The following is a 26,645-nucleotide window of genomic DNA, read 5'->3' on the forward strand; positions in this document are numbered from 1 at the left end:
TGCTGCTTAAGAAAAGCATGAATCTGGTCTTTGGAGCGCAGGTTTTCCCATGAGGAAGGGAAAGTGTGAACCTCGGGCACACACTGCCCAGGTGAATTCAGGGCTGCCAGGGCGAGGCAGGAAGAGCATGGGACTGGGGCTGGGGCGGGAGCAGGGTTCTGATTGCGCAGCCACGTCTCGGAGCATCTGCCAGGCTCTTGGGGTTGCCCTTGGGAGGAAGCTGCCTGTGTGCACGTGGAGGCGGCGGAGGAAGGAGGTGGAGGAAAGTCCCAGCCGCGCCCCCCCCACCCCACACAGGTGCAGGTCTCTTCGGTGCCGGGGACTGGATCGTTCTCTGGCAGGGACTGTCCTGGACACTGCAGGGTGCCGAGCAGGGTCCCTGTCTCCATCTGTTGCTTGCCTCGCCATGTTCCCGGGGTCCCCGGTGAGAGCCACTGTGTGTGACAGTGTTCACGGGACAGGTTACCCCTCCTCCTCCTGTCTCTTGGTCTGCTCTGGACACCTTCTGAGGTGGTGGGACAGACGCTGTCGTCCACATTTTGCCAGTGGGTCCAACTGGTTTGGAAGATGAGCAAGTTATCCCAGGTCGAGACTGGACAGACTAGGCCAGGCAGACCCTGCAGCAGGCCTGCCCCCACCCCGGAAGCCCCTCTGAGTCCGGGCCTGGGCGTGGCCTGTGTTTCTTGTGGCTCACATGCCCCACAGACAGTGGGCGCTCCCTGGAGCACAGGTGCCCCCTGCTGCCCAGTTGGCCCTGCCCTGGATGCTGTTGGGCGCAGGCATTTAGGTAATGAAGCATTGCCCTGCGGCTAGGGCTGAGCGGGGCAGAGCTGCTGCCAGGGGACTGAGTCTCATGGTGGACCCTGCTGTGCCACGTCTGACGTGACACACTGCTGACGTGTGAGTCGGAGCTTTTGAAGGACACGTGCACAGAGCAGTGCGGGCGTGGGTGGGGCACCCTCCTTTCTGCAGTGCTCCCTCCTCCTGCACCTGCCCTGTCAGAGGCCCAGTGATCCCTGGGACCCCAGCCATTCACCTGCCTCTGGCGATGGTGGCTATCCCCAGCCAGGGCAAGGAAGACCCTCTAAGGCTGGCCCCAGGGGTCCCTGCTGTTGGGCCAGCCTCAGTCCCCCTCGAGCCCTCTTTCTCTCCTCACGCCTCCAGCACACCTGGACCTCAGCTTTGTGTGGGGAACCTGGGCAGGTCCAGACTGCCTCAGGGCTCAGTGCTTTCCTGCACCAGACTCTCGGCCGGCCTCCTCGCCTGTGCGTCAAACCTGAAATCTCCATCAGGGTGGAACGTGAGGCTTCTGCCAGAGGGGTCTTGGCCAGCTGGCTGGTGGCTGTCCAGCCAGAGACCACACCGTGGAGCCTGCCCTGTCCGTGTGCTGTCCCCTCCCATGAATGCGGCTCGCGCTGGCCCGTGTGACCAGGGCCTTCCCTTGCCTTTTTCAGCTTCGAGAGCATGCAGAGGCTCTGCGACAAGTACAACCGCGCCATCGATAGCATCCACCAACTGGTAGGTGGCTTGCCCCTGCCCGGGCGGTCAGTAGTAGTGCCAGGCTCCCAGACCCCTCCAGACCCCTTATGTCACCACCTTGTGGCACAGGGCTCCCCTTAGAGCCCCCAGGGATTGGAATGTGCAGGATGTGGGGGACCGTGGTCTGTGGGTGAGTGGTGTGGGGGCTGCTGAGGCTGGGCTATGTCCTCGTGGGCCACGCCAACTGCGTGCTGTGGCCATGTGCCAACACAGAGCCATCCGTGGTTTGTGTGCTGAGGCAGGGCCCTGAGGGTTGTGGTGTCTGCACATGCCTCTGCAACCCTGGGTTTGTGACCGTGGGCCCCAGCAGAGGCAGGGTCCCTGCCCTCCCCAGGCTGTGTGAATGCCGGCCTTCCCCTCGTACCTCCCCCACACCGCCTGCCTTCATCAGGCTGGATGCTGGCCTGGGCTGCGCCCTTGGACACCCCAGTCCTGCTGTGTTTCGTGAGGCTTTCCTCACAAAGGACGGGGGACACAGCGAGCTGGGGTGTAGCAGGGAGGGGAGCGTGCTGCTTCCCATGTTCTAGAAGGTGCCGGGGGCCCCTGGGGCATGAGGGCAGGGAAGCTCTTTCTTGAAGGTCTTGCTGTGGAGGGAGTCCTGCTGGGGGCGGCATGGGCTCACTCAGCCCTCCTGAGTGGGGCTGGGCTGCCCCACCCCATGAGCCTGCCACCCTGCCCCGGCTTCCCCCTCACCACGTGCGTGCAGCTCTGTGGGCCCCTGAGAACTGAGCTGGCCGGGGCGAGAGGGGACCACCTCAGCCTGCTGCAGGCAGTGGGAAGGAAGGCGGGGTTCCAGGTGGGCGAGTCAGGTGAGGTGCGGTGGGCTCAAGGCTTTCATGGGGCTCGTGGCACCTGATGGGGGTCCCTTGGTGTCGGCGCCCCGCTCTGCTGCCTCGGCCCGGAGGAGGGATGGTGGTCTCGGTGGCCTGTGTGGTCTCGGTGGTCTTGCCAGTGAGGAGAGAGGCCTGTGGTGGGAGGAGGAGCCTCCTGGGACCCCTCTGAGATGGGGCCTGTCCCTGGGGATGCTGCTTTGCTGCTTGTAGGAAATGGGGCTGGGTTGGAAACTGACCTGGGAACCTGGCGGCCACCCCACAGGTGCACGAGAGGCCCTGCAGCCGGCTCCCTGCTTCTGCTGGGAAAGGGCCTAGGTCTCAGGGGTGGAGGGGCTGGGCAGCCTGTAGCCGTGCGGTTTATGTGACATGGCCGGGCCACCCTCTGTCTGCAGTGGAAGGGCACCACGCAGCCCATGAAGCTGAACACGCGGCCGTCCACTGGGCTTCTGCGCCACATCCTGCAGCAGGTCTACAACCACTCAGTGACTGACCCCGAGAAGCTCAACAACTACGAGCCCTTCTCCCCTGAGGTGTACGGGGAGACCTCCTTCGACCTGGTGGCCCAGATGATCGACGAGATCAAGATGACCGACGACGACCTGTTTGTGGACTTGGGGAGCGGTGAGTGTCGCCTGCCACGCCCGGCTGCTGTGCACTTCCAGGCCACACGCTCTGTGCCTGACCCACACCTGCTTGGAGAAGAGTTTAACAGGGACTCGCGATGTTGGCATGGACGGCGCTTCCTTTTCCCGGCCCCTCTGTCTCGTTGTGGGTCCGTTCCTTTCCCCAGCCCTGACCTTCCCCAGAGCCCAGGGCTCTACCCAGAGAGGAGAAATCGCAGGAACCCAGTGGTTCCCAGACCAGGCCCATCCTTCCAGGTGCCCGGAGACTCTGCTTTTTCCCTGCTTCCCACCAGCGGGGGAGCTAGACCTGTGCCCCTCTGTTGCTCACTCCCAGAAGCTGCCACTCGCTAGCCTGGGCCCCAGCCCAGTCCCCACCCATGCTGCAGCCTACTGCGGTCCTTCCCTGGGCACACCTGCTCCCTTTGCAGCGGCTGGAAAGTTCCCATGCAGAGGAAAACCCCAGGTCCCTGGGCTCATGGAGGCCCTCTCGCCCTCCCTGCATCCCCGGCTTCCCTCAGTACCCCTGCGTCTGGGCCATGCCCTGCCCCTCTCAGGTTGGGGCTCAGGGTGGCCTCGGCGAGTCCCTACAGACCACCTCCCACATGCTGGCATTCTTTCGGCCTCCCCCTGCACTCAGAGTCTGACAGGCGACAGGCTCTGCTTGTGAGGCGTCGTCTCCTCTCAACCACGGTCGGGGCCCCTTGAGACCAGGCCCCAGGTGTGGGTTTCTGGCCCTGTCTTGAGCCCCGGTGTGGCCTGGCCGAGGCATAGATGAGCAGTCAGCTCAGGAACAACCTCATCAGCCTGACTCGTTCCTGATGGGACCACCCCATCCAGGCAGGGCTGACGGGGCCACCGGCTGACAAGGGTCAGATGGCGGAGGCCCCTTCTCCACAGTGTCTACACTGTCTCTGGGCTTCTTGGACCTCGATGGACATGTGAACCTTGTGCCTGCAGGCATGCGAGCCCCACATCTGCCTCACTCCACAGTCCTGGCTTTGACGTGGGGGAGGGGCCCCGAGGGCAGGGACCAAGAGGACTTTGCACAGACCCGGTGTGGCGGCTCACGCCTGTCATCTTAGCGCTTGGAAGTCTGAGATGGGAGGATCGCTTGAGGCCAAGAGTTCAACACCAGGCTGGTCAGCGTAGCAAGACCCCATCTCTATTTACTTATTTAAGTTTATTTCCAAATTTTAAAAATGCAATAAAAAGAATGTATATTGGCTGGGTGTGGTGGCTCACGCCTGTAATCCCAGCACTATGGGAGGCCAAGGTGGGCGGATCTGAGCTCCTAAGGTCAGGAGTTCGAGACCAGCCTGTCCAACATGGTGAAACCTCTTCTCTACTAAAAGTACAAAAATTAGCTGGGTGTGGTGGCACATGCCTGTAATCCCAGCTACTCGGGAGACTGAAGCAGGAGAATTGCTTGAACTTTGGAGGCGGAGGTTGTGGTGAGCTGAGATCACATCACTGTACTCCGGCATGGGTGACAGAGTGAGACTCCGTCTCAAAAAAAAAAAAAAGGCATATCTGGCTGGGATCAGTGGCTCCTGCCTGTAATCTCAGTGCTTTGGGAGGCTGAGGTGGGAGGATTGCTTGAGCCCAAGAGATTGAGGCTGCAGTGAGCCAGGATCTCACCACTTGCAGTCCAGCTTGGGTGACAGAATCAGACCCTGTCTCAAAAACAAAAAATTAAAAAGGCGTATATGTTTTAGATGACGGCCTAGCACTTGCCGGCCCGGCTCTGGGCCCCTGTCCCTGTGTGCTTCTCTTCCCGCTGCTGTGGTGGTGGCGGTCTATGCCTGCTGTGGTTGCGCCGTGGTTCATTCCCTGGAGCGCAGAGCTGCCTAGCAGGGGAGGAGAGGCGGCTTGACACCCCCAGTGTGTGCTGCTGCCTCTGCCCTCCTGACGCTGGCACATCTGCAGCCCCCGTTCCCTCCTCCTCCCTTAGAGCTGGGGGTTGCTGGGTTGTGCGCTGACGCTGTGAAACCGCGGCGGCCGGGAGACTGTCCTGGCTGCAGGGGCTCCTCACTGCCTCTCCCACCCCACATCGAGTCTCAGTCCAGTCCCGCTCATGAGCCTTCCTGGGGTGCTGTGAGATTTCATTAGCCAGGTTGCTCTGTGTCTGTGTGGTGGTGACGCAGGGATAATTTGAGGTGAACGGGAGCCTTTCCAGACCTGCCAAGTCTCGGGCAGCCCTGTCTGAACAGTGAACACCACATAGGGCCTTTAGACTCAAAATGAATTCTGGGTTTCGGGGGCCACCAAGTAATGTCCATGGATGACATGTTGTGATGACCATCCCCTCGTGGGGGCTCTACTGGGGGCCTAGTCTCACCCTGAGTGACCTTGGAGCATCGGATATGTGTGGAGACTTGTGGCCTCCCCTGTGGGTCTTCATGGCTGCATCCTTGTGGCCTCTGTCTCCGAGGCTGTCATGGCCTCCTGGGTGGCATCTGAGTGCTGTGTGGTATCTGATGGATCTCTCTGATCACAGGTGTGGGCCAGGTTGTGCTCCAGGTCGCCGCTGCCACCAACTGCAAACATCACTATGGCGTCGAGAAAGCGGACATCCCGGCCAAGTATGCGGAGGTGAGCAGGTCTGGGTGCCAGGGTGTGTTGGAGGCAGGGGACCATCAGAGAAAGTGATGCCCTGGGTGCCTCCACCCCACTGCTGTGGGACTTCCGAGTCTGGGCGGCGTTCTTTCCAGGCCCAAGACGTCTTAGCTGCCTGCAGGGTGTGCCTGTGAATAGGGTGCCCGCATGCCCTCACGGCCCATCACAGGCCGGCCCTCCAGGCCTGCCCAAGCGCTGCGTGGGCGTCTCTGAGCCTGTTTCACAGCACGTGCCACAAGTGAGGCGGGAAGTGCTCAGCTCCACCTCACGGCACAGCCCTCTGAGAAGTGGGGTGTTTTGGGTGGCGTGCCCAGGCGGGCGCATTGAGGCCCCACTGCCCTGAGAGTTTGTAATGGGCGTTTGGTTTCTTTCCTTCCAGACCATGGACCGCGAGTTCAGGAAGTGGATGAAATGGTATGGAAAAAAGCATGCAGAATACACAGTGAGTGCCATTGCTCCGCCCTGGCTCCCATCGCCGGCCCCACCCCTGCTCCCACCCTCCTCTTAGCCCCTCCTTTCTTGCCAATGTTGGCACATGGCTTTTGGCACATGGCGTGCCCCCTGGAGTCCCCTCTGGTTCTTATAGGGCTGCCTGGGCGTGGCCTTTGAGCCCGCAGCAGGTGCCTCTGTTGGCACTGTCGCTCCCATCCTCTGTGACATGGCTTCTGTCCCTCGGCAGCGTGCGGTGCACAGAGGCGGTTCAGGGAACGGGCTCTGGGCTCCACGGAGCGGAGGCCTGTGGGACAGGCTGGGTTCTGGGCTGGTTGCAGCGTCCTTGGGGTGTCATCCCTCACTGGGGACAGCCTTGTTTGGACGGGTTCCTGGTCCTCAGTGCCGTGTTCTTCATGACAAGCCAGCAACCTCGGGGTGGGCAGTGTTCTCTCCTGCCCTGTCGTGATGCGGTCTGAGGTGCTCCTCCCGTGTACCCTGTGGATGGTGCCGCGTGTGGATGGCGCCGCGTGTGGCTGTCCCTGCGGGGTGTGCACTCCCCTCGATGGCTGAGTGGCAGTGGGATGGGAGTGGGCGTGGGAAGGGGATGCTCTTTAGGGAGCAGGAAGGACGGTTTTCCTGACCCAGGTCGGGTGATTACTGGGCCACAGCTTCCAGGAGTAGCTGCCACTCCTGCATCCTCCCCGGACTCCTTCCCACCCCGTGTTAAGTCCTTAGACACCAGGCTGCACCCTGGTCCTTTCCACACAGAGGCCTGCAGAGCTGAGTCCTTCCTTGACCTGTGCTCTCCTCCTCCCAGTCCCAGCTGCCCAGGAACTCACCTGTGGTGGAGTCTGACGGCGCTTGGGGCCCATTGGCTCTGCCTCCCAGCAATGTCTCAGACCTGTGGACTCCATCCTCTCCCCGCCCTCGTGGGGTGTGGGCTCGGTGCTGGCGCAGCTGCTCCTGTGATGTGGATTGGAGGGTGGCTTGGGGTCTGGGGTGCAGGAAGGTGGTGCTTCCTGTTCTAGACTTGGAGCTCCTGGAGTATAGAGCCCGCAGCCCCTTGAGTCCTGAGAGGCCTCCCTGACAAGGCGGAAGGAGTGCTGGGCAGGGTGGTCGCCAGGTCACCACCTTGGGAGGACGATGGCGCAGGAGTCGCTAAGCTGCCCAGCAGAGCAGCTCAGGACGGAACATGGCAAGGCCAACTCGTGATCCCAGGTGCCTGCGGCAACACAGTTCCTGGGTGGAATCTGCACGTTTGAGAAGCAACAGAAACAAGGTGTTTAGAGGTCCTGTTGTCAGTTGACTCTCACAGTTCAGAGGGACCAATGAGGGACACAGGTGGTGTACAGTTCCAGTCCCCTCCTAGGCGGTGCCCGCCCCTCACTGTCTCCTCAGCAGGGTGGGTGGAGGTGTGGCCAGGGCTGTGTACCCGCCCATCTGTCTGGAGCTCCCTGCCGAGGCGCCCTCTGTGGGCCTGTCAGTCGGGTCCTTCCTCAGATCCCTGTGAGGCCTCGGCATTCCTGTCATTGCCACGAGTGGGCGTGCATCCTGCCTAGCACACATCCCTGGCCCCCAGCTCAGACCTCTCCATGCTGTCCCACAGCACAGGTGAAGGCCAGAGTCAGGGTGCTGGGCCCTGATCCCTTGCCGGCTGGTTCTGCCCTGGGTGTCCTGGCTGTGGTGGTCTGAGCAGGCGAACCTGAGTGGGGACACAGATGCATGGTCCAGGCAGGCCATCTTCCCCTGCGAGGCCTGACATGGGCTGCAGTGGCAGGGACACCTGAGTCAGGCAGTGTCCTTCTTTGCATCCTCAGGGAGGGAGCTGCTGGCTGGAAACTTTTGTTGTTGTTTTTTAGAGGCAGGGTGTTGCTCTGTTCTCCAGGCTGGAGTGCGGTGGTGCAATCATAGCTCATTGCAGCCGTGAACTCCTGGGCTCAAGTGATCCTCCCACCTCAGCCTCCTGAGTAGCTGGGACTGCAGGCGTGCACCACCACACCTGGCTAATTAAAAAAATAATTTGAGCAAGACACAGTGGCTCACGCCTGTAATCCCAGCACGTTGGGAGACTGAGGCGGGCGGATCACCTGAGTTTAGGAGTTCAAGACCAGCCTGGCCAACATGGTGAAACCCCGTCTCTGCTAAAAATACAAAACCTGGCTGGGCATGGTGGTACGCACCTGTAATCCCAGCTACTTGAGGGGCTGAGGCAGGAGAATCACTTGAACCCAGGGGGCGGAGGCTACAGTGAGCTGAGATCGCACCCCTGCACCGAAGCCTGGGCGATAGAGCAAGACTTTGTCTCACACACACACACACATACAAATTGTAACAACGGGGTTTCACAGTGTTGGCCAGGTTGGCTTAAACTCCTGTGTTTAAGCGATCCTCCTGCCTTGACCTGCTAAAGTGCTGGGATTACAGGCGTGAGGGTGCCTGGCTGCCTCCGTGTCTTTTTGAGGCTTGACAGCCCATTTCTTTTTATTGCTGAATAGTAGTCCATTGTCTGGATGTGCCACAGTTAATTCACCCACTCGCCTGCTGAGGCCATCTGGGCTGCTTCCACAGTTCGGCAGTTATGAGCACAGCTGCAGTAAAGGTCCGTGTGCAGGTTTCTGTGTGGGTGCAGGAGCTCCACTCCTGTGGGTAGACACCAGGCAGCACGATTGCTGGATCGTCTGGAAAAACCGCCAGACTGCCTCACAGTGAGTCTACACCATCTGCGTTACCTCCAGCGGTGAACAGGAGTTTCTGTTGCCCCATGTCCTGGCCGGCACCTGGTGCCACGAACATCTAGGGAGGTCATTGATACTTTCTCTTCCCCTCATCTCCTGAAGCCTTGCTGCAACATGAGTTCCTGGAGTTCTTACCAATTCCTTGTGGTTTTCTTTTTCTTTCTTTTTTTTTTGACATCAGAGTCTTGCTCTGTTGCCCAGGCTGGAGTGCAGTGGCACAAGCTCAGCTCGCTGCAACCTCCGCCTCCTGGGTTCAAGCGATTCTCCCGCCTCAGCCTCCTGAGTAGCAGGGATGACAGGCGCCCACCACCATGCCCAGCTAATTTTTGTATTTTTAGTAGGGACGGGGTTTCACCATGTTGGTCAGGCTGGTCTCAAATCCTGACCTCATGATCCGACTGCCTCTGCCTCCCACAGTGCTGGGATGACAGGCGGAGCTGCCGCGCCCGGCCTCCTTGGGGTTTTCTGCACTGACACTTGTGTCGCCTGCAGACACGGAGCTTTGACTTAGCCTTCGCAGTCCCTGTCCCTTTCCTCTCCTTTTCCTGTCCTCTTGTACTGGCCGGCGTGGGCATTTCCCATGCGATGTGAGTCATGGGGCAAGACGGTTACCCTTCCCTGCGCCGCTCTTGGTGGGCAGCTGAGCACCTGGCCATGGAGCACGGTGTTAGTGGCGGGCTTGTGTGGATGCTGTCCCTCGGGTGGAGGACGAGCCCGCAGTCCTGAGTGTGCGGCACGCGTTTTTTCGGTGCTGCTTCTAGTGTCAGCGCAGTGCTGTGGTTTCCATTCCTCAGCCTGTTGCTGTGATGGGTTTCCAGTGTTGAATGTGTCCCCCTTGGTCAGCGTGCGATCCTGTTTATCCGAAGCGGGATTCTGCTGGCTGATGGGCCGCTGAGGTGTTTTCGGCCGTGGTGGGAGCCGTGGTCTGCAGTGCTTCCTTGCGGCCGCACCTGTCTGGTTTGGTCTCTGGGTGGTGCTCCCTCGGCTTCTGTTCTGCTGTGTTTGACCAGGACTTGTGCACCCAGGGCTGCGGGCCCAGCTCTCCTTCCCTTTCTTGTGCTGATTGTTCCCGAATGCCCTGCCCACAGTGGAAGCTGTGTGGTGTCCTGGGCCCTGGGTCCACTTGCACTCCGGCCGGAAGTTCCCACGTGGGTTCCTGGCTGTGGCAGGAGAGCCACACAGATCCCAGCACAGAGGATGGAAGCCCTCGCCGTGGTTCCCAGCGATGGCCAGAAGGGCGCCAAGGTGCCTTCCTCCGCGTGGTCTGACTGGGCTGAGCCTTGCTCAGGAGAGGGTGGCTGTCAGGTGCGGGGGCTGCCCCAGCACTGCTCCTCCTTCTGCCTCATCTCGTCAGCGTCAGGGTCAGCACCCTGCTTCTAGGGCCTGGGTCTGCAACACGGCCAAGCAGGCGCAGGTGCTCCCGGCGTGGAGCTGCGTTCGTGGTCTGAATTCCGTGCGGGTTTAGGTACTCACGGTCGGGCCAGTGGCTCCTGAGATGTGTCTGGGAGCATGATTTGGGGGGAAGGATGGCATTCCTCAGGGCTTTGGTAACACGTGTCGCAAAGAACCTGGTGGTGGGGAAGGCAGGTGTCAATACCAGCCTCCACCTCTGGCATCCGTGCTGTTTACAGCCAGGTCTGCTGCAGAGGGTGGGCGAAAGAGGCTTCTCCCGACTGTCCCTTGCCCTTTCTGAGGGGAACTTACATTCTGATGTTGGAGGAAACCCTCAGAGCAGCTCTCTGTGGCTTTGCCCATGCTCTGCTTGGGAGGCTCCAAGTCCTCCTGCCCGGAGCGGTGTCACCAGCGAGGCTCCCAGAGACCCAGACTCCCGGTTCCTATGGGGCCGGGGTTCCAGACTCCAGAGGGAAGCAGGGTTGCACATAAACCATGGCGTTTGCAGGAACAGTTTGGCCCCGGAGCCTGCCCTGTCACGGAGCGCGGGGAACCCCAGGGTGCGTTCCCAGCCCCAGGCCTGCGATGCGAGCCCGGGTTTGCTGAGTGCTGCTCAGGACTTGGGATTTGAGTCATTTCCTGGGTGGCTTGTCCACGGGGAATGAGGGATGTTCACAGGGTCTGTCAGGTGTAGAGAGGGAGGAGACGGGTGTCGGGGCAGCCCAGCACCTGCAGGGGCTCAGGATGGCCTGTCTGCGCACCTCCCATCCCGCCTCCTCCCTCCTGGGAACTTCCCCTGGCCTTGGAGAGCAGAGGATATATAGCTGCTCCTGGCTGGGGCGGGCGGCCCTGCCCTCTGGATCTGCATCTGCGTGGACGGGTGGCCCTGTCCTCCGGGCCTGGAGCGGGGGTGTCCCTGTCTCTCTCAGGCTGGGTGGGTGGGCCACCCTGTTGCTTGGGGCAGCGGCTTGCTTGTGGGACCTTCTCTGCTCAGGGACTGCCCCCCATCCTGAGAGACACTCGGTGGGCACTGGGCCTGCGGCTGCTATGAAAGAAGTGTTGCGGGTCCTCCCTCGGCCCTTGGGGTGCAGGTGTGGGCTTCTTCGACCGTGACTCAGGTTGCCCTGACCCCCAACTACTCTGGCCCCTCCCGGACATTTCACAGAAATGGGATCACACACTGCGTGGCCTTTTGTGTCTGGCGTCGTCTCTCACTGAGCATGACGTCCTCAAGGTGCATCTGCGCTGTGGCCTGGGTTGGAGCCTGGCTCCTGCTCCTGGCGGGGTCCTGCTTCTGTGCGCACGGCCTTGCTGTGCTCTGTTGATCTTTCATCTGATGGACTCTTGTCTGCCTCCACCTTTTGGCTGTGGTGAGTCGTGCTGGCTTTTGGAGGCATTTGTGTCGGGCTTTTGTGTGGGTGTGTTTCTTTCTCTGGGAATGGAGGTGGTGGTGGTTTTGAAGGATTTGAAAGGCAGGGTCTCAGTTATCCAGATGCTACTGCGTTGGGCAGCTAGGTTAATAAGAGGTGTTTCCTCCTGGACCGTGCTTGGTCTTGAGGTCTGGAGGTAGACCGGCGTCGGGCTGCAGCTGGCTTTGCTGTGAGCGCGGCGTGGAGCTGGGGGACAGCGCTGCTCTTAGCTCAGCAGCGGACAGGGGCGGACACCCCCAGGGACTGGCGGCTCAGCTTTGAGGTGTGCATGTTTCTTGCGGTTGGTGAGGGAGGGACAGAGCTCGGCACTAGGCTTTCCCGGCCTGGCCAAGCGTTGCTGCCTGCCGTGGAGGGTGCCCCCCAGCGTTCCGCCGCCTCCCTCAGGCACTGCCTGGAGCCAGCATGGTGGGGACTGCAGGCCCTGCCTTGGGGCGCCCCTGCTGGCCACTTCTGGTCCTGGGAGTGGCTGCAGCCCCTGATTTTGAGCTTACATTTCTAGGAGACTGCAGCATGGCTGGCAGGTGTGTGTTGGTGTGGCTGTGGTCCCCTTGGCTGGGCCTGGCCTCCCCAAGTGGACGCTGGAGCACGAGGACCTGTCCCGGCTTCTCAGGAGGTTCTGCCTGTTCTCTGCGCGTCCCTCTCGCCTGCCCTTCTGCCTGCAGCTCCCAGGGCTGCAGCCGGTGGGGCCTGGGCGTCCTCCTGCTCCTTCCCTGCAAGCAGAGCTGTGCTCATTTCATTCTTTCTTCACAGGGGCCGGGCGGGCTGGGGCTGCCAGGGAGGCTGGGGGTCCCCACTCATGCCTGTTTTCTCTTTTCAGTTGGAGAGAGGCGATTTCCTCTCAGAAGAGTGGAGGGAGCGAATCGCCAACACGAGGTATGGCCGGCATGGGGCGTGCGGGGCATGTGGGGTATACGCTCACGGGCGGGCAGTGGCCATGGCACTGGAGTCCGGGAACGGCCCCTCACTCCTGCGCTGGCTGTGTCAGGAAAGAGGCCGGTGGGGACAGGAAGGGCGCTTTTCCCTCACCCTGGGTCTCCCTCTGAGGGCGCGCAAAGCGGACATGCCCAGCAGATGTGCCCAGCAGAGCCCCTGTCAGCCCCTGCAGACCCTGCTGGCAGTGAGCCTGTTCCTGCTGCCCTATCCCCTTGACTTTCTCGCCTGGGTTCCTGGGCCTCCTCCCCGCTCAGGCTTGGTCTGGGGGTCTTCCTGTCTCCGCGCATCCCTCCTGGAGTGGCTGGCACCCACACAGTGTGCACAATGGTCCCAAGCCATCTTGGCGCTGCCTGGGCTTGCCCCCTCCGCGCCGCCTCTCACCCAGGCCCAGGAGCTCAGGGCACTGTCCAGGTCCCTCCCCACTGCCACCTGTTTGTCCTGGTGGCTACCGGCTCTGTGTGGCTGGGCTGGGCCCCTGTGCTCTCCACTGCCCAGCCTGGGTGTGGCCACGATGCTCCAGCGTCTGCCAGGGACCCTGGGGGCCCAAGGCTCTTGTGAGAGCAGCCGGCGAGGTGGGGTCAGCAGCCGGCTGGGCCCTGCTCCCCCAGTCCCGCTGTCCTCCCTGCTCCCCTTGTCCTCCCAGCATTCCTTGTCCTCACGTCCCTTGTCCTCCCTGCATTCCTCGTCTTCCCCACATTCCTCGTCCTCCCCATGCCCCTTGTCCTCCCTGCGTCCCTCGTCCTCGCCACGCCTCTCATCTTCCCCGCACCCCTCCTTCTCTCTGCATTCCTCTTCTTCCCCATGCCCCTTGTCCTCCCTGCCCCCTCGCTCCTGCTGTCTTCCCTGTGCTTTTCTTCCTCTCGGGTGTGCTCATGGCTTATGGTTAAGTGTCCCCCATGGACAGGGTTTGGGGTACAAGTAGAAAATGGGGGTTTCTTTTCCCGAAAGGTTCCTAGGTTTGCTCTTCTGTGTGAACTTCTATCTGGGTTGGGGCACTGTGCCCACCGGCGGGTGTTCTGCCATCTGGAGGGAATCGTGCTGACCCTGTGGTATCCCCATCCCATGGAGTGGTGGTGGGAGCACAGGGGGACCTGCAGCGGTCAGGCCGTGATTGCTGTCTTGTAACAAACTCTTAAGCCGAGAGGCCAGGCACGGTGGCTCAAGCCTGTAATCCCAGCACTTTGGGAGGCCAAGACGGGCGGAGCACGAGGTCGGGAGATCGAAACCATCCTGGCTAACATGGCGAAACCCCGTCTCTACTAAAAAAAAAAAAAATACAAAAAACTAGCCAGGCGAGGTCACGGGCGCCTGTAGTCCCAGCTACCCGGGAGGCTGAGGCAGGAGAATGGCGTAAACACGGGAGGCGGAGCTTGCAGTGAGCCGAGATCCGGCCACTGCACTCCAGCCTGGGCGACAGAGCAAGACTCCGTCTCAAAAAAAAAAAAAAAAGAAGGCGAGAGATTTCCTGGCATCCCGTTGACATCTGGGCTTGGCGCAGGCTCTCGCAGTTCCTCTCTAGGAGCTGCCAGCCTCGCTGCCTTGTTGGGTAGCCCCAGCCCTGGGCTCAGCCTGCTCTGGCTCTGGGCATAGCGTATAGATCTTGACCAGGAGGGGCTCCTCCCACAGGTTGCCCGCTGACTGTGGGGACTTGCACTCTGGCCTCAGCCTGTTTTCCCTTTCCTGTGTCTCACCCACGATGGCGGTGGCTTTGGAGGTGGCATCATGGAGTTTGCTTCTCTGAACACCCAGTTACCCAGGTCTTTCTGGCTCATGCCGCTCAGCCGCCTTGGCCACCTGAGCTCAGCCAGCCTTACGTCTAGCCTCCCTAAGTGCAGTCCTGAGTGGGGAACATAGGTGGCCCCAGGACCCTCATTTGAGGATGGTGGCCTGGGAAAGCTGTGCGGGGCCTGCATGGGAGCCTCCGGTTCCCCGCTGCTTGCCAGGGGCTCTGAAACGCTGCCAAGGGTGCCTCGCCTGGGGCCCGTTGTCTGCGGTCTCTGCGGCGGTTGAGCGGGAGCCTCTGCTTGGTGCCCCCTGTGGCAGTCCAGCCCCCTGCTGGGCCTCTGTTTTTGGCCACCTGCCTTCTTCCCTCGGCCTGTGGGTTCTTCACGGCTGCTCCTCCTACATTGTGTGGGCTGCTCGTGAACCTTCCCAGATCACTGGACTCCAAGATTCACGATAAGGGACTTGGCCCCGAAGCCCGCCCCTCTGTTTTCGGCCCCACTCAGAAGAGGCCGCTCAGGTCTTTTCCCTGCACCTGAAACCCACGGTGTGCGCTTGGCGGTGTGGGCTTGGCCCTGGAGGTGGCGGGTGGGTGTGGGCAGGGCCTGGCACCGACAGCAGCGGTTGTTGGCTCTGCCGGGTGGCTGTGCCCGTGAGACGAGCCTTCATGGCACTGAACTGGAGTATTGTTTTGCAGTGTTATATTTGTGAATAATTTTGCCTTTGGTCCTGAGGTGGATCACCAGCTGAAGGAGCGGTTTGCAAACATGAAGGAAGGTAAGGCGCCCTCCTCACCGGTCTGTGCTGGTGTGACGTGATTGAGGAAGGGCAGCGGCCAGGAGGTCCCCGCAAGTTGTCCTGCAGAAGGCAGCTCAGACTTGGGGTCCTTAGTCCCCTGGGAGCCAGGCAGTCTTCCTTCGTGCTTTTTTTTCTTTTTTTATTGAGACAGTTTTGCTCTGTCTCCCAGGCTGGAGTGCGGTGGCACAATCTCTGCTCACTGCAACCTCCGGTTTCCAGGTTCAAGCGATTCTTCTGCCTCAGTCTCCCGAGTAGCTGGGACTACAGGTCCGTGCCACCATGCCCAGCTAATTTTTGTTTTTATTTTATTTTATTTATTTTTTGAGATAGAGTCTTGTTCTGTCCCCCAGGCTAGAGTGCAGTGGTGTGATCTCAGCTCACCGCAACCTCTGCCTTCTAGGTTCAAGCCATTCTCCTGCCTCAGCCTCCCAAGTAGCTGGGATTACAGGCACACGCCACCATGTCCGGCTAATTTTTGTACTCTTAGTAGAGACGGGTTTTCACCATGTTGGCCAGGCTGACCTCGAACTCCAGACCTCTGGTGATCTGTCTGCCTCGGCCTCCCAACATTTTAGGATTACAGGCGTGACCGCCACGCCCGGCCGTGGAACCTTCTTGGGTTGAGCCTGTAGCTGATCACCCGGGGCGAGAGCGAGAGTCCCCTTTGTTCTTGACCTGAGCACATGGAACGCGGTGTCCAGAATGAGCAGGAGCGGGGCTCTCAGCTGTTTTGTTTTCTCCCTCCGGAGAAAGGTCACCAGGCCCATGCAGGGCCCTTCATGCTGTTTTCTGAACCCCAAGCCCTGGCGTAGTCTCAGGAGCGGTTAACTCAACCCATCACATCAATTCCAGTCCTGCAGTTGAGGGTGGGACCCAGATCACAGCCAGTGGAGTGCCCCTTCCCCTAAACATGGAGACTGAGCGTGCCATTGTCCCCCGACCCCCGCCAGCCCCCCAGCAGGACGCAGGGCAGGTTTGGGGTCTTCCTTGGGGGGATTGTGCTGCCTGCCTTCCGAGGCTCTCCACCAAGCCTTGCAGCGAGCACCAGCTCTGTGTACTGGCGGACGTGGCTTCCAAAGCCACTGCTAGACTCGGAGACAGGTGCTCTGGAGGTACCCCTCTCCCTCCCAACTGCTTCCCACCTGTCCTCTCTAGGGAGGCCTCCAGAGGCCAGGGGAGAACCGTGGTGGGCTCTTCAGGCCTCTCACACGAAACCCAGAGGGTCTGCAGCTGCCTTCAGCACCAACGCCCCACAGCCATGGGGGTTTGGAGGGTGCTTGTGTGCATGTGTCTGTGAGTGTGTCTGTGTCTCTGCACGCCTGTGTCTCGTGTGTGTGTGCCCGTGTGCCTGCGTGTCTGCTTGCGTGTCTCTGTGTGTGTCTGTGTCTGCATGTCTGTGCCTGTGTGCATGCCTGTGTGTGCGTGCCCGTGTGCCTCCCTGTCTATGTATGTGTTTGCTTGTTTGTTTCTGTGTGTGCATGTAGGCCTGCGTGTCTCTGTGCATCTGTGTGCCTTGCGAGTTTATTTGATATCTGTGTGTGTGTGTGCGCGTGTGGCAATGGTGTTTCTGAATTATCTTAGAACCACATGGGGACACCATGCTTCCCCGCCCAGTCGCCCCCACACCTCAGCAGCACTCCGGGCCTCCCTGCACTCTGCGACTGCACGCAGGAAGGCAGCAGTGGCTGCAGGCAACTCCTGTCACCCCCTCCGTGGTCCCCGTACCTGCTAGAACGCCTCTTCTGGCTGTTTCTTGCTAGCTTTCTCTGCACCCTCAGACGTGGTGGCTGGGTCAGGGTACTGCAGTGGCGTCTCCTGTCCAGCCCCTCCCTGTTTTGAAGGGAGTGGCCAGCAGCACTGATTCTAGGGACCCTGATGGTCCCAGACGTGCCCGTGAGCATCTGTTAACCTGGCTCTGCAGCCATTTGACTTGGCCCTGCTCATGTTTGAGGTCCTCTCGTAGGGATACTGGCCTAACCCGTGTGCCCAGCCTGCCCCGGAACTGCCCTTCCTGCCCCTCCTGAGGGGAGTGGCGTGCAGAATGCCAGGCCTGGGCTGGCGCGGCATCCGGCAGGAGAGCTGGGATGGCGGGGTGTGCGTGTGTTTAAATGGATCCATTTTGACTTTTACTTTTTTTTGTTTTATGAGACGGAGTCTCGCTCTGTCGCCCAGGCTGGAGTGCAGTGGCATGATCTCGGCTCATTGCAAGCTCCGCCTTCCGGGTTGACGCCATTCTCCTGCCTCAGCCTCCCAAGTAGCTGGGACTACAGGCGCCCGCCACCTCGCCTGGCTTATTTTTTTTTATTTTTAGTAGAGACGGGGTTTCACCGTGTTAGCCAGGATGGTCTTGATCTCCTGACCTCATGGTCTGCCCACCTCGGCCTCCCAAAGTGCTGGGATTACAGGCGTGAGCCACCGCACCTGGCCAGCGTAGTGGGTTTTGAAGAAACTGCCTTACACACGTTGGCTGGCTTTGCCTTCCGCATTTAACAGGAAATCCCGGGAATCAGACTGGACAGCGCAAGCTCCTTTCCTGGCGCATCTTGCAGCAGTGGCTGCCCAGGCTCTTCCGCAGCCGCGTCCCCCGCTGGGCTGAGTTGCTCCTCTTTTGGGAGGTTCCTGTGCAGAGCCCATTTCACACAGGGAAGCCCTGGCTCAGGGTCTGTGAGGACTTGAGAACTTTTTTTCTTTTTTTGGGGCTGGTAGGGGGGTTGAGTCTCGCTGTATCATTCAGGCAAGGAGTATAGTAGCTGTATCTTGGCTCACTGCAACCTCCGCCTCCCAAGTTCAAGCAATTCTTCTGGCTCAGCCTCCCGATTAGCTGGGATTACGGGTATGCACTACCACACCTGGCTAATTTTTGTATTTTTTTAGTAGAGACAGGGTTTTACCCTTTTGGCCAGGCTGGTCTGGAGCTCCTGGCCTCAGGTGAGCCACCACACCACGCCAACAACGTTTTTTAAGAAACGTTATTTGTAGGAGGTTGGGCACGGTGGGTCACGCCTGTAATCCCAGCACTTTGGGAGGCCGAGGCAGGCGGATCACCTGAGGCCAGGAGCTCCAGACCAGCCTGGCCAGCAGGGTGAAGCCTATTCTCTACTAACAATGCATAAATTAGCCAGGTATGGTGGTGCATACCTGTAATCCCAGCTACTCAGGAGTCTGAGGCAGGAGAATTGCTTGAACCAGGGAAACGGAGGCTGCAGCGAGCCGGAAGGCTGCAGCGAGCCGAGAGGCTCTGTCGCAAAAAAAAAAAAAAAGTTACTTGTAGGATAGGCTTACCCTTGGAAGGTGTAGGCAGGTGGACAGGACCCGGAGCCCAGTGTGTGTGTGTTCCGTGTCGTCGCTCTTTCTCTGTCACCTTGAGTGGTGTCTGCGCTTCTGTTTCCTCTCCCCTGTGTGGCAGTAAGCAGTGTCTGTGTTTCAGGTGGCAGAATCGTGTCCTCGAAACCCTTTGCACCTCTGAACTTCAGAATAAACAGTAGAAACTTGAGTGGTAAGAAACTCTCAGCATTGTTAATGATTCACACGGGTAATTTTAACCATCTGACATGCGCTATTCCTAAGTTCCTCCCCCTTGGCCCTGTGGAAATTGGGGCTGGATCCTTCTCTGGGGTGGGGCTGTCCTGGGCACTGCAGGGTGCTGAGCCGTGTCCCTGGCGTCCACCCACTCCCTGCCAGGAGCACCCCTGGTCATGACAACCACACACGTCCCTAGAGAGCACTGTGTGCCCTGGGGGCAGCATCACTCCTAGGGGAGACCCTGGCTTTGAGGGGAGACATGAAGGATTTACGGGACTCTTGTGGACAGGGACAGGCCCACGATGGGAAGGAGCTGGCCCCTCCTGTGCCCCCTGCCTGCCTCGCTGTGCTGTGTGCTCTGTCGGCTCCCGGCCATGCTGGGCAGCACAGCCTCTTCCTGAGGGGCTTCCCTGAGGAGCGCCACCTGGGAGGTGCCTGTGTTGCTGGGTGCTGGCTGTTCTTGCAGCCACGATCTAAGTTGCTTCCAGATCTTCTCCCCCTCCTTTTCCATTCCACTCAGCTGGGTTTGTGGCTGTTTTTCTGAGGTTGGAGGGCCCCAGACCAGGTGCTGTTGAATAGTTCATCTCCCTGGGACGGCCTCTGTGGGCCGCTGTGGCCTGACTCAGTGTGGGAGAAGAGGGAAGACGTGCAGCTCAGGCTTCTGTCCCCACACCTGCCCTTGGGTGGGTGAGGTCGGCATGGAGGGGCTGCGGGTAGACGTGGGCCCGGGCCTCACCTGTGGCTCCCACAGACATCGGCACCATCATGCGCGTGGTGGAGCTGTCGCCTCTGAAGGGCTCAGTGTCATGGACGGGGAAGCCAGTCTCCTACTACCTGCACACTATCGACCGCACCATAGTGAGTATCTTGTGCCTTTCACCCCGCCCACGTCACACCTCCTGCCTTTCTCACGTGGCCTCTGAGACCCTCCCCCAGAGCCCTGAACGCGCCCCCCCGCCCCCTCCACGGCTCAGGCCCAACTCCTCAAGGACCCCTCAGCACTGCTTGCTCCGCGGGACCCACCAGGGTCCTCCCAGGCGCTGGGCGTGTCCTGGGTGAGGGCCGAGCACTGTCTCCCCTTCTCTGCACTCAGCCCTGGGGTGAGGGGGGGCCCTCATCGTGATGCGTGACCGTAAGGGTCCTGGCCGCCATATCCAGAGGCCCCTGTGAACAGGAGTCTCACGTCCCTGTTCCCAGCTCCCTCCATGTGAGAGGGTCCTGAGCAGGGAGGCGCCAGGGTCCATGGGTGGGGTCTGGGATGCTTCTTCCCTCCCTGTGTTCCCCAGGGTCCTCTGACACTGCCCTGGGCCAGTGTGCGGCCTGCCTGCTTCCCAGGGTGCTTCCCCCACAGCCCCTTCGCACGGGTATCCCGAGCCACCTGGCGTGTGGGCAGCGCTGGCCCTCCAGGGCTGGGAGGCTTCCCCTGGTCTCTTTCTTGTCCTTTGGTTGGGCAATCTGTTCTTGTTATTGGGGTAGCGGTGGTTTTCCTCACGGTGGTGCTGGTGTGTCCAGACCCTCACTGTCCGGCGCTCGGAGCCTCCACTGGAGCCTTCCTGGGGAGCGCTGGTGCGGACTAGGGGCCGACAGCCCTAGTCAGACTCACCCCGCCCCTCCCACTGCTCCCCCGAGGGCCCTGGGACGAGAGGCATGGGGAGCTGAAGCTGAGGCTCTGGGGTCTTGGCCTACCGTGTGGCCCCCACCCCCACACAGTGCTGCTGCTTCAGCCGCCCTGGCACTGCTGCCCTCGGCGCAGCCCCTCCCCTCCTCCTCTGAGGCCGGCGCGGTGCTTCTGTGCAGAAAGCCCTTCCTCTTCCACAAACAGAGACACATCCCGGGGCCCCGTGTCTATTCTGAAGGCTCAAACCAGCTCTGCCCACCCGTCGCGTGCTGGTGAATTGAGGGTGATGTCTGGCCACAGCTGGGTTAGTCACATCTGTGTTTGCTGCTGGGTGGCTCCAGCTGCATGCCTGGTGTCCCCAGATACCAGAACGGCCTCCCCCGCCACTCTCCAGGGAGCTGATGTTATCTGGGTGTCCAGGCAAATCAGAACAGAGATTGGGACTCCCTTCTAATAAGGGTTCTCTTTCTTCATTTTAGCTTGAAAACTATTTTTCTAGTCTGAAAAACCCAAAACTCAGGGTAAGTTTGTGTGTTTTTTCTCCTGGGTTAATAACATGCATGCACTGATGTGGGGAGACGCAGAGCCGTGTGCAGCCGGGTTCAGGAGCCATGACTGGAGCATAGCCCTGCTGCCCTTCAGGGCCCTGCCCAGTGGCCTTTCCCGCCTCCTTCCTGCTCCTCCCTGTCATTCCTGGTCCCCTCCCTACCCTTTCCTCCCTGTCCTCCTGCTCCTCCTCTCCTCTCCCAGCCCTTCTCTCTCACCATTCAGTCTCTCTCTCCCACCCTGCCTCTCCCTTTCTCTCTCTCTCCCACCCACTCTCTTGTCTCTTTCTCTCTCCATACTTTGCCTTGTCTTCGATGGTTTGGCCTGGGCCATCCTTGTTAATACCCATTTCTGGGGAGGTGGCTTGGGTTAGTTTTGGTGATGGGGTAAGTTGCACTGAAGGGCTGGGTGGGTGAACAGCTTGTGCATCACTGCCAGCTGCCCCCTCTTGAGGTCTGAGTGGCCACACCTGCGCTTGTCCCACCCTCAATGCAGAGTGCAGCTCCTGGGCCCCCACCGCCGTGCACGCTTTGCACTGTCGCAGGCAGGGCTGTCCCCTCCACTCCCACCTTAAAGCCGCGGTAGGAAAGCCTGGCTCGGGAGCCGCAGTGGCTGCCCTGCTCCCTGGTGCTTCTGCAGTCTCAGACCTGCCTGCTTATTTGCCACCAAAGCTGAGAAGACGTTTGTCCAGGCGTCCTTTCCTTTTGGAGGGTCAGACGGGACCAGTGTGTAGAGAGCCCCATTCAGGAAGGGCTCTGTTACTGCCTGGATTTGTAGCCGGGGCTGGGCTCCAACCTGGCCTCAGAGTATGGTAACCCTCGGGGGCCCTCTGTCCTTCCCACCATGCTTAGGGGGATGCAGGTCTTCCCTGGAGAGCAGGGAACAGCCCGAGGTGGCTGGTGCCCCCTGTGTTCTTCCCGTGGGTCGCGCCCTCCGCCAACTCTCATATCAGAGAACTTGTGCACGGTGTCCCGCGTGTGGGCCTCGGTGCCTTTTGAAGAGAGGAGAGAGGGTAGGGGAGGCTGTGGGCTGTGGTGTCTAGGTCCTGCTGCCCGAGGGGCTTCTCGTCTCCTTTCTTAGATGTGGTTCTTCTCTCCGTGGGTCACAGTCTGGCTTCTTACTGATGGGCGGCTGTGATCGTGGGAGTGGCTGTGAATGCCGTCATCCGTGCCCACGGGTCACGTCCTGGCCTGTGGGACCCCAAGCAGCCCACTGCTGTCTCTGGGCCTCAGTTTCCTGATTGGTGCCACAAAGGACTTGCAGTGGACAGAGTTGGGCCTGTGGCCCCCTCAAGTCTGAGCTCCGCGTGCCTCTCGTTGTAGGAGGGCTGTGGGCAGCGCTGGGGCTCCCCGTGGCTCAACCCGCTCTCCTTCCAGGAGGAACAGGAGGCAGCCCGGCGCCGCCAGCAGCGCGAGAGCAAGAGCAACGCGGCCACGCCCACCAAGGGCCCCGAGGGCAAGCTGGCTGGCCCCACCGACGCCCCCATGGTAAGGCCCCGCCTGGCTCCTGGTGCTGGAGGGCACCCGCCCGCTGCCCGGGAGACCCCATGGGCGGGAGGCTCGGCGCCCATCTCTGTTCTTCCTTTGTGTCCTCCAGGACTCTGGTGCTGAGGAAGAGAAGGCGGGAGCAGCCACCGTGAAGAAGCCATCTCCCTCCAAAGCCCGCAAGAAGAAGCTCAACAAGAAGGGGAGGAAGATGGCTGGCCGCAAGCGCGGGCGCCCCAAGAAGATGAGCACTGCGAACCCCGAGCGGAAGCCCAAGAAGAACCAAACTGCACTGGATGTCCTGCACGCTCAGACCGTGTCTCAGACGGCAGCCTCCTCGCCCCAGGGTGAGTTACCCCTGCGCCATGGCCCCGTTCTCCCTGAGTGCAGATGCCTGGGGGGCCGTCTGCTGGGACGCCACCCTCCTGAGCCCCAGGTGTTCAGGGTGTCCCAGGAGCCTCCCTGGTGGGGCTGTGCCTTCAGGGTGGCCCCGTCCTAAGGGGTTGCTGGGCACCTGCCCCATGCTGATGCCCTGCCCACCGCTCTCACCCAGATGCCTACAGGTCCCCTCACAGCCCGTTCTACCAGCTACCTCCGAGTGTGCAGCGTCACTCCCCCAACCCGCTGCTGGTGGCGCCCACCCCGCCCGCGTTGCAGAAGCTGCTAGGTGAGCTCACGCGAGGGGTCTGGCGGAGGGTGCTGGGCTTGGGGTCCCGGGAGGACCGTAGGTTGTGAGTCTGACCTCGCAGCAGCCCCCGTGACCCCCCATGCTGGACCCCACTGAAGTCACCCAGGGTCCAGGTCTGCCTGCTGCCAGGGTCAGTAGAGGCTTAGATGCAGCCCGTGGGTTGTCCGAGGTCTTACCCAGGAGATGCTAGGTGACACTTGGGACATCTGCGGCTGTCATAACTTAGGGGTGCTGCTGGTACGGGGTGGGATGCTGCTCAGGGCCCTGCAGTGCCCACGATGTCCCCACGCAGCGAACACTCGGCTGTGCAGGGGTCAGAGGGCCTGAGTGCTCTGAGAGCCTGGAGCGTGTGGCGTGGGCCCCGCCGGGCTCTGCTGAGCTCCTGCCTCATGAGCACCTGACACCTGCCGAGGCCTGGGGCTCGTTCTCCGGGGCCGCTGCCTCCTCGTTTCTCTCAGCCTCAGCTGTTCTCTCCTCACTGGTATTCCGCCTCTCTTCCCAGAGTCTTTCAAGATCCAGTACCTGCAGTTCCTGGCATACACAAAGACCCCCCAGTACAAGGCCAGCCTACAGGAGCTGCTGGGCCAGGAGAAGGTGGGTTCTGGCCCCCTTGTCGTTCCCCCTTCCTGCACAGAGGCAGGTCGGTTCCCGTTCCTGGGCATCTGTCCGCTGTGGCAGAGGCCCTGGAGCGCAGGCCTGAGTGAGCTCCCTCCTCCTCTCACCCGCTGCGAGAAACAAACCTACCTGTTTAAACCCAAAGAATGGACTGAGAGACCCGGAGAACAGCAAAAATGGGACTTTTAATCATGGTTTTGCAAGACCTGGTGTCTGATAGGCACACCCTGCTCAATTTTAACAAGCAACTTACGCCGTAGTGCACAGGTCCCTCCCCCGGTTCCTCAAAGGCTGAGTACTGTGCCCAGACATTGCCTGTTGGTTGCTCGGCAGGGGCTGTAGGTGTTTTCTTTTTCTTTTTCTTTTCTTTTTTTTTTTTCTGAGGCGGAGTCTCGCTCTGTCGCCCAGGCTGGAGTGCAGTGGCATGATCTCAGCTCATTGCAAGCTCTGCCTCCCGGGTTCACGCCATTCTCCTGCCTCAGCCTCCCCAATAGCCGGGACTACAGGCCCCCGCCACCACGCCCGGCTAATTTTTTGTATTTTTAGTAGAGATGGGGTTTCACCGTGTTAGCCAGGATGGTCTCGATCTCCTGACCTCGTGATCTGCCGCGCGCGGCCGTAGGTGTTTTCTTTAGGGTTGTCCTGCTGCATTTTGTGCATCGCAATCCCAGTCAGCTCAGGGGCTTTTCAAGTATTTGACTTATGACCTAAGTAGCTGGGCAGGCTGATAAGAACAGACAAAGCGAGCTATTTTGCAGACTAGTGAACCTTCATCTTAGACTAAACTTCTTTGATTCGGGTGAGGGCAACTAAGCGGGGGGAAGGGGAGGTGGGGAGGCTGACAAGAGGCATCAGCGATCCAAACAGGGGCCTAGTACCTGCTGTCTCTTCTGTAGTTTGCTGACCTAAGCTGATTCAAAGCACTTTGTCCTGAAAATGGACCACTGTATACATGATTTCTTTCATCTGAGGTCCCGGCTGTGGGGCCCCGCCCATCCCACTCTGGGAGCCTCAGAGGACCTGCCTCTGGGGAGTTAGGCCTGGGCTATGGGGTGGAAGTTCTGGTGGCCCAGAGATAACTCCAGAAGCCACTGGAGCCACAAGGTCGGCGGTCCCTGAGCCCTGGTTTGCATTTTTGGACTTTGGTTTTGCTTTAGGAAAAAAAAAAAATGCTTATAGCGTGCTTTGAGCATACGCACATACATTGCTCCCTGTGTAGCTGACAGCACGCCTGGGCCGGGGCCCTGTTCTCTGCTAGTGTCTGGGGGTTGTTCTGTGTCGATGGCTCCTGGGCTCTTCCCTTGGAGGTGGGCCTCCGGACGCTGAGTTTTTGCTGTTACGCTGCAGAAGGCTTCCTTGCAGATCCATGTGAAAAGTCCGTTCCCTGGTATTGCCTTGGGATAAACTCCTCAGCGTCAGCCGGCCTCTGCGTGGCTGGGGGCGCTGCCCTGGCTGGGCCCGGGTTGGGTGGCAGGCGCCATCCCTCCGGCTGCAGAGAGTTCTTTGCAGTGAACCTGTCGCAGAGCTGGTCCCCTCCCGCTGTGGCCTGAGTGTTTCTCGGCATCTCAGCCCAGTGTGGGTCCTCTCACACGTGTCTGTCCTTGAGCGCGTCGGCGGGAAGTGTGAGGGGCAGGGCGTGGGCCCTCCCTGTGGGCCCTCAGTCACCTGCCCTGTCTGTCCTGCAGGAGAAGAACACCCAGCTCCTGGGCGCGGCTCAGCAGCTCCTCAGCCACTGCCAGGCCCAGAAGGAGGAGATCAGGAGGCTGTTCCAGCAAAAATTGGATGAGGTAGCGGACCCCAGAGGGCAGGTGGCAGCTGGGGCGCAGCCTGGGGTGGCCCACGTCCGTCGGTATGGCTTCCTATTTGGGCCTCTGTCGGGCTGTGTCCCAGGGGCTGGGCTGCAGGGTTGGTCATGCCTGGGGGCTTACTTCACCTTGGAGGCCACCAACATGACCTCTGCCCCACCCCATGTCCCCAGCTGGGCGTGAAGGCGCTGACCTACAACGACCTGATTCAGGCGCAGAAGGAGATCTCCGCCCACAACCAGCAGCTGCGGGAGCAGTCAGAGCAGCTGGAGCAGGACAACCGTGCGCTGCGCAGCCAGAGCTTGCAGCTGGTGGGTGCCGCAGCGCAGGGACAGGGACATAGAGGGAACCAGAGGGGCCCTGCCTGGGTGGGTGTGTCCTCTCTGCAGACGGGAGGCTCTGGAAGGCTCGCCTCTCTCGCGGGGTTTAAGACGAATCGCGCCACCTGTGAAAGCTTGTCGAGCACGTCCCATCAGGCAGACCCCAGCCCTCGGTTGGATGGTTTCTCAGCGGCCCTGGGTGTCAGGGAGCCACACTGTGTCAGGCTGAAGGTGTGGGGTCATGGGAGCACCCCCCTGTCGTCGTGTGGGTGCTGGAGCTGCCTTATCTGTCCGTGGCGGGCCCTAGTCTCCGCTTGTTCTGCATCCTCAGCCTGCTGTTCCAGAAACGGGGTCTGTGCCCTAAACACACAGGCTGTTGGCTGAGGCGGGTCCAGGGAACTCTGCCCTGAGGGTGTGGAGTGTGCCAGGCAGGCAGCCAGTCAGTCACAACTGCCGCATCCCTGTCCCCTCAGCTCAAGGCTCGCTGCGAGGAGCTGCAGCTGGACTGGGCCACGCTGTCCCTGGAGAAGCTGCTGAAGGAGAAGCAGGCCCTGAAGAGCCAGATCTCAGAGAAGCAGAGGCACTGCCTGGAGCTGCAGGTGGGCTGCGCGCGAGGCTGCGCTCCATGGTGTCCAAGCCTCTCCCTTCGGCCTCCCTGTGACAGCGTTGAGGCCTGGGGTGGTTGCAGTTGCAGCAGCCTAGGAAGAAGGTGGAGGAGGACAGTTGGGCGGAGGCTTGTGGAACCTGTCTTGGGCCGCAGGCTGGCTGTGTGGATGGCTCCGCCTCACTCTGGCCCTCAGCTCTCGGGGGCATCTCAGGCTTGCTAGGCTGAATTCGCAGCGCTAACCCAGGATTTCCTGATTTCCTGGCTGCCTTCTTGCAAATCGCTTCTGTAACACTTCTAGGGGAGAATTTGCTCATTAGAAAAATAGCTGGATTGGTGCAGGGGTTCACGAACGCCTATAATCCCAGCACCTTGGGAGGCTGAGGCGGG

At 60.5% G+C, this 26,645-nt stretch overlaps 1 protein-coding gene across 1 annotated transcript in view; it reads left to right on the forward strand.

The window, feature by feature from the left end:
• The window catches only part of DOT1L (DOT1 like histone lysine methyltransferase), a 62,110-nt gene that overhangs the window by 18,365 nt on the left and 17,100 nt on the right, over positions 1-26,645 (forward strand). Inside the window, exons 4-19 of the mRNA XM_025367727.1 lie at positions 1,455-1,518; positions 2,765-2,993; positions 5,493-5,587; positions 5,991-6,053; positions 12,418-12,473; positions 14,953-15,032; positions 18,481-18,549; positions 19,327-19,433; positions 20,673-20,714; positions 22,116-22,226; positions 22,336-22,570; positions 22,777-22,890; positions 23,414-23,505; positions 25,212-25,313; positions 25,505-25,642; positions 26,125-26,250. Of these exons, the coding sequence (XP_025223512.1) occupies positions 1,455-1,518; positions 2,765-2,993; positions 5,493-5,587; positions 5,991-6,053; positions 12,418-12,473; positions 14,953-15,032; positions 18,481-18,549; positions 19,327-19,433; positions 20,673-20,714; positions 22,116-22,226; positions 22,336-22,570; positions 22,777-22,890; positions 23,414-23,505; positions 25,212-25,313; positions 25,505-25,642; positions 26,125-26,250 (1,723 nt within the window). The remainder of the gene's footprint in view (positions 1-1,454; positions 1,519-2,764; positions 2,994-5,492; positions 5,588-5,990; positions 6,054-12,417; positions 12,474-14,952; positions 15,033-18,480; positions 18,550-19,326; positions 19,434-20,672; positions 20,715-22,115; positions 22,227-22,335; positions 22,571-22,776; positions 22,891-23,413; positions 23,506-25,211; positions 25,314-25,504; positions 25,643-26,124; positions 26,251-26,645) is intronic.

This window comes from Theropithecus gelada, chromosome 19 (genome assembly GCF_003255815.1).
Source record: "Theropithecus gelada isolate Dixy chromosome 19, Tgel_1.0, whole genome shotgun sequence".
NCBI classification, from domain to species: Eukaryota; Metazoa; Chordata; class Mammalia; order Primates; family Cercopithecidae; genus Theropithecus; species Theropithecus gelada.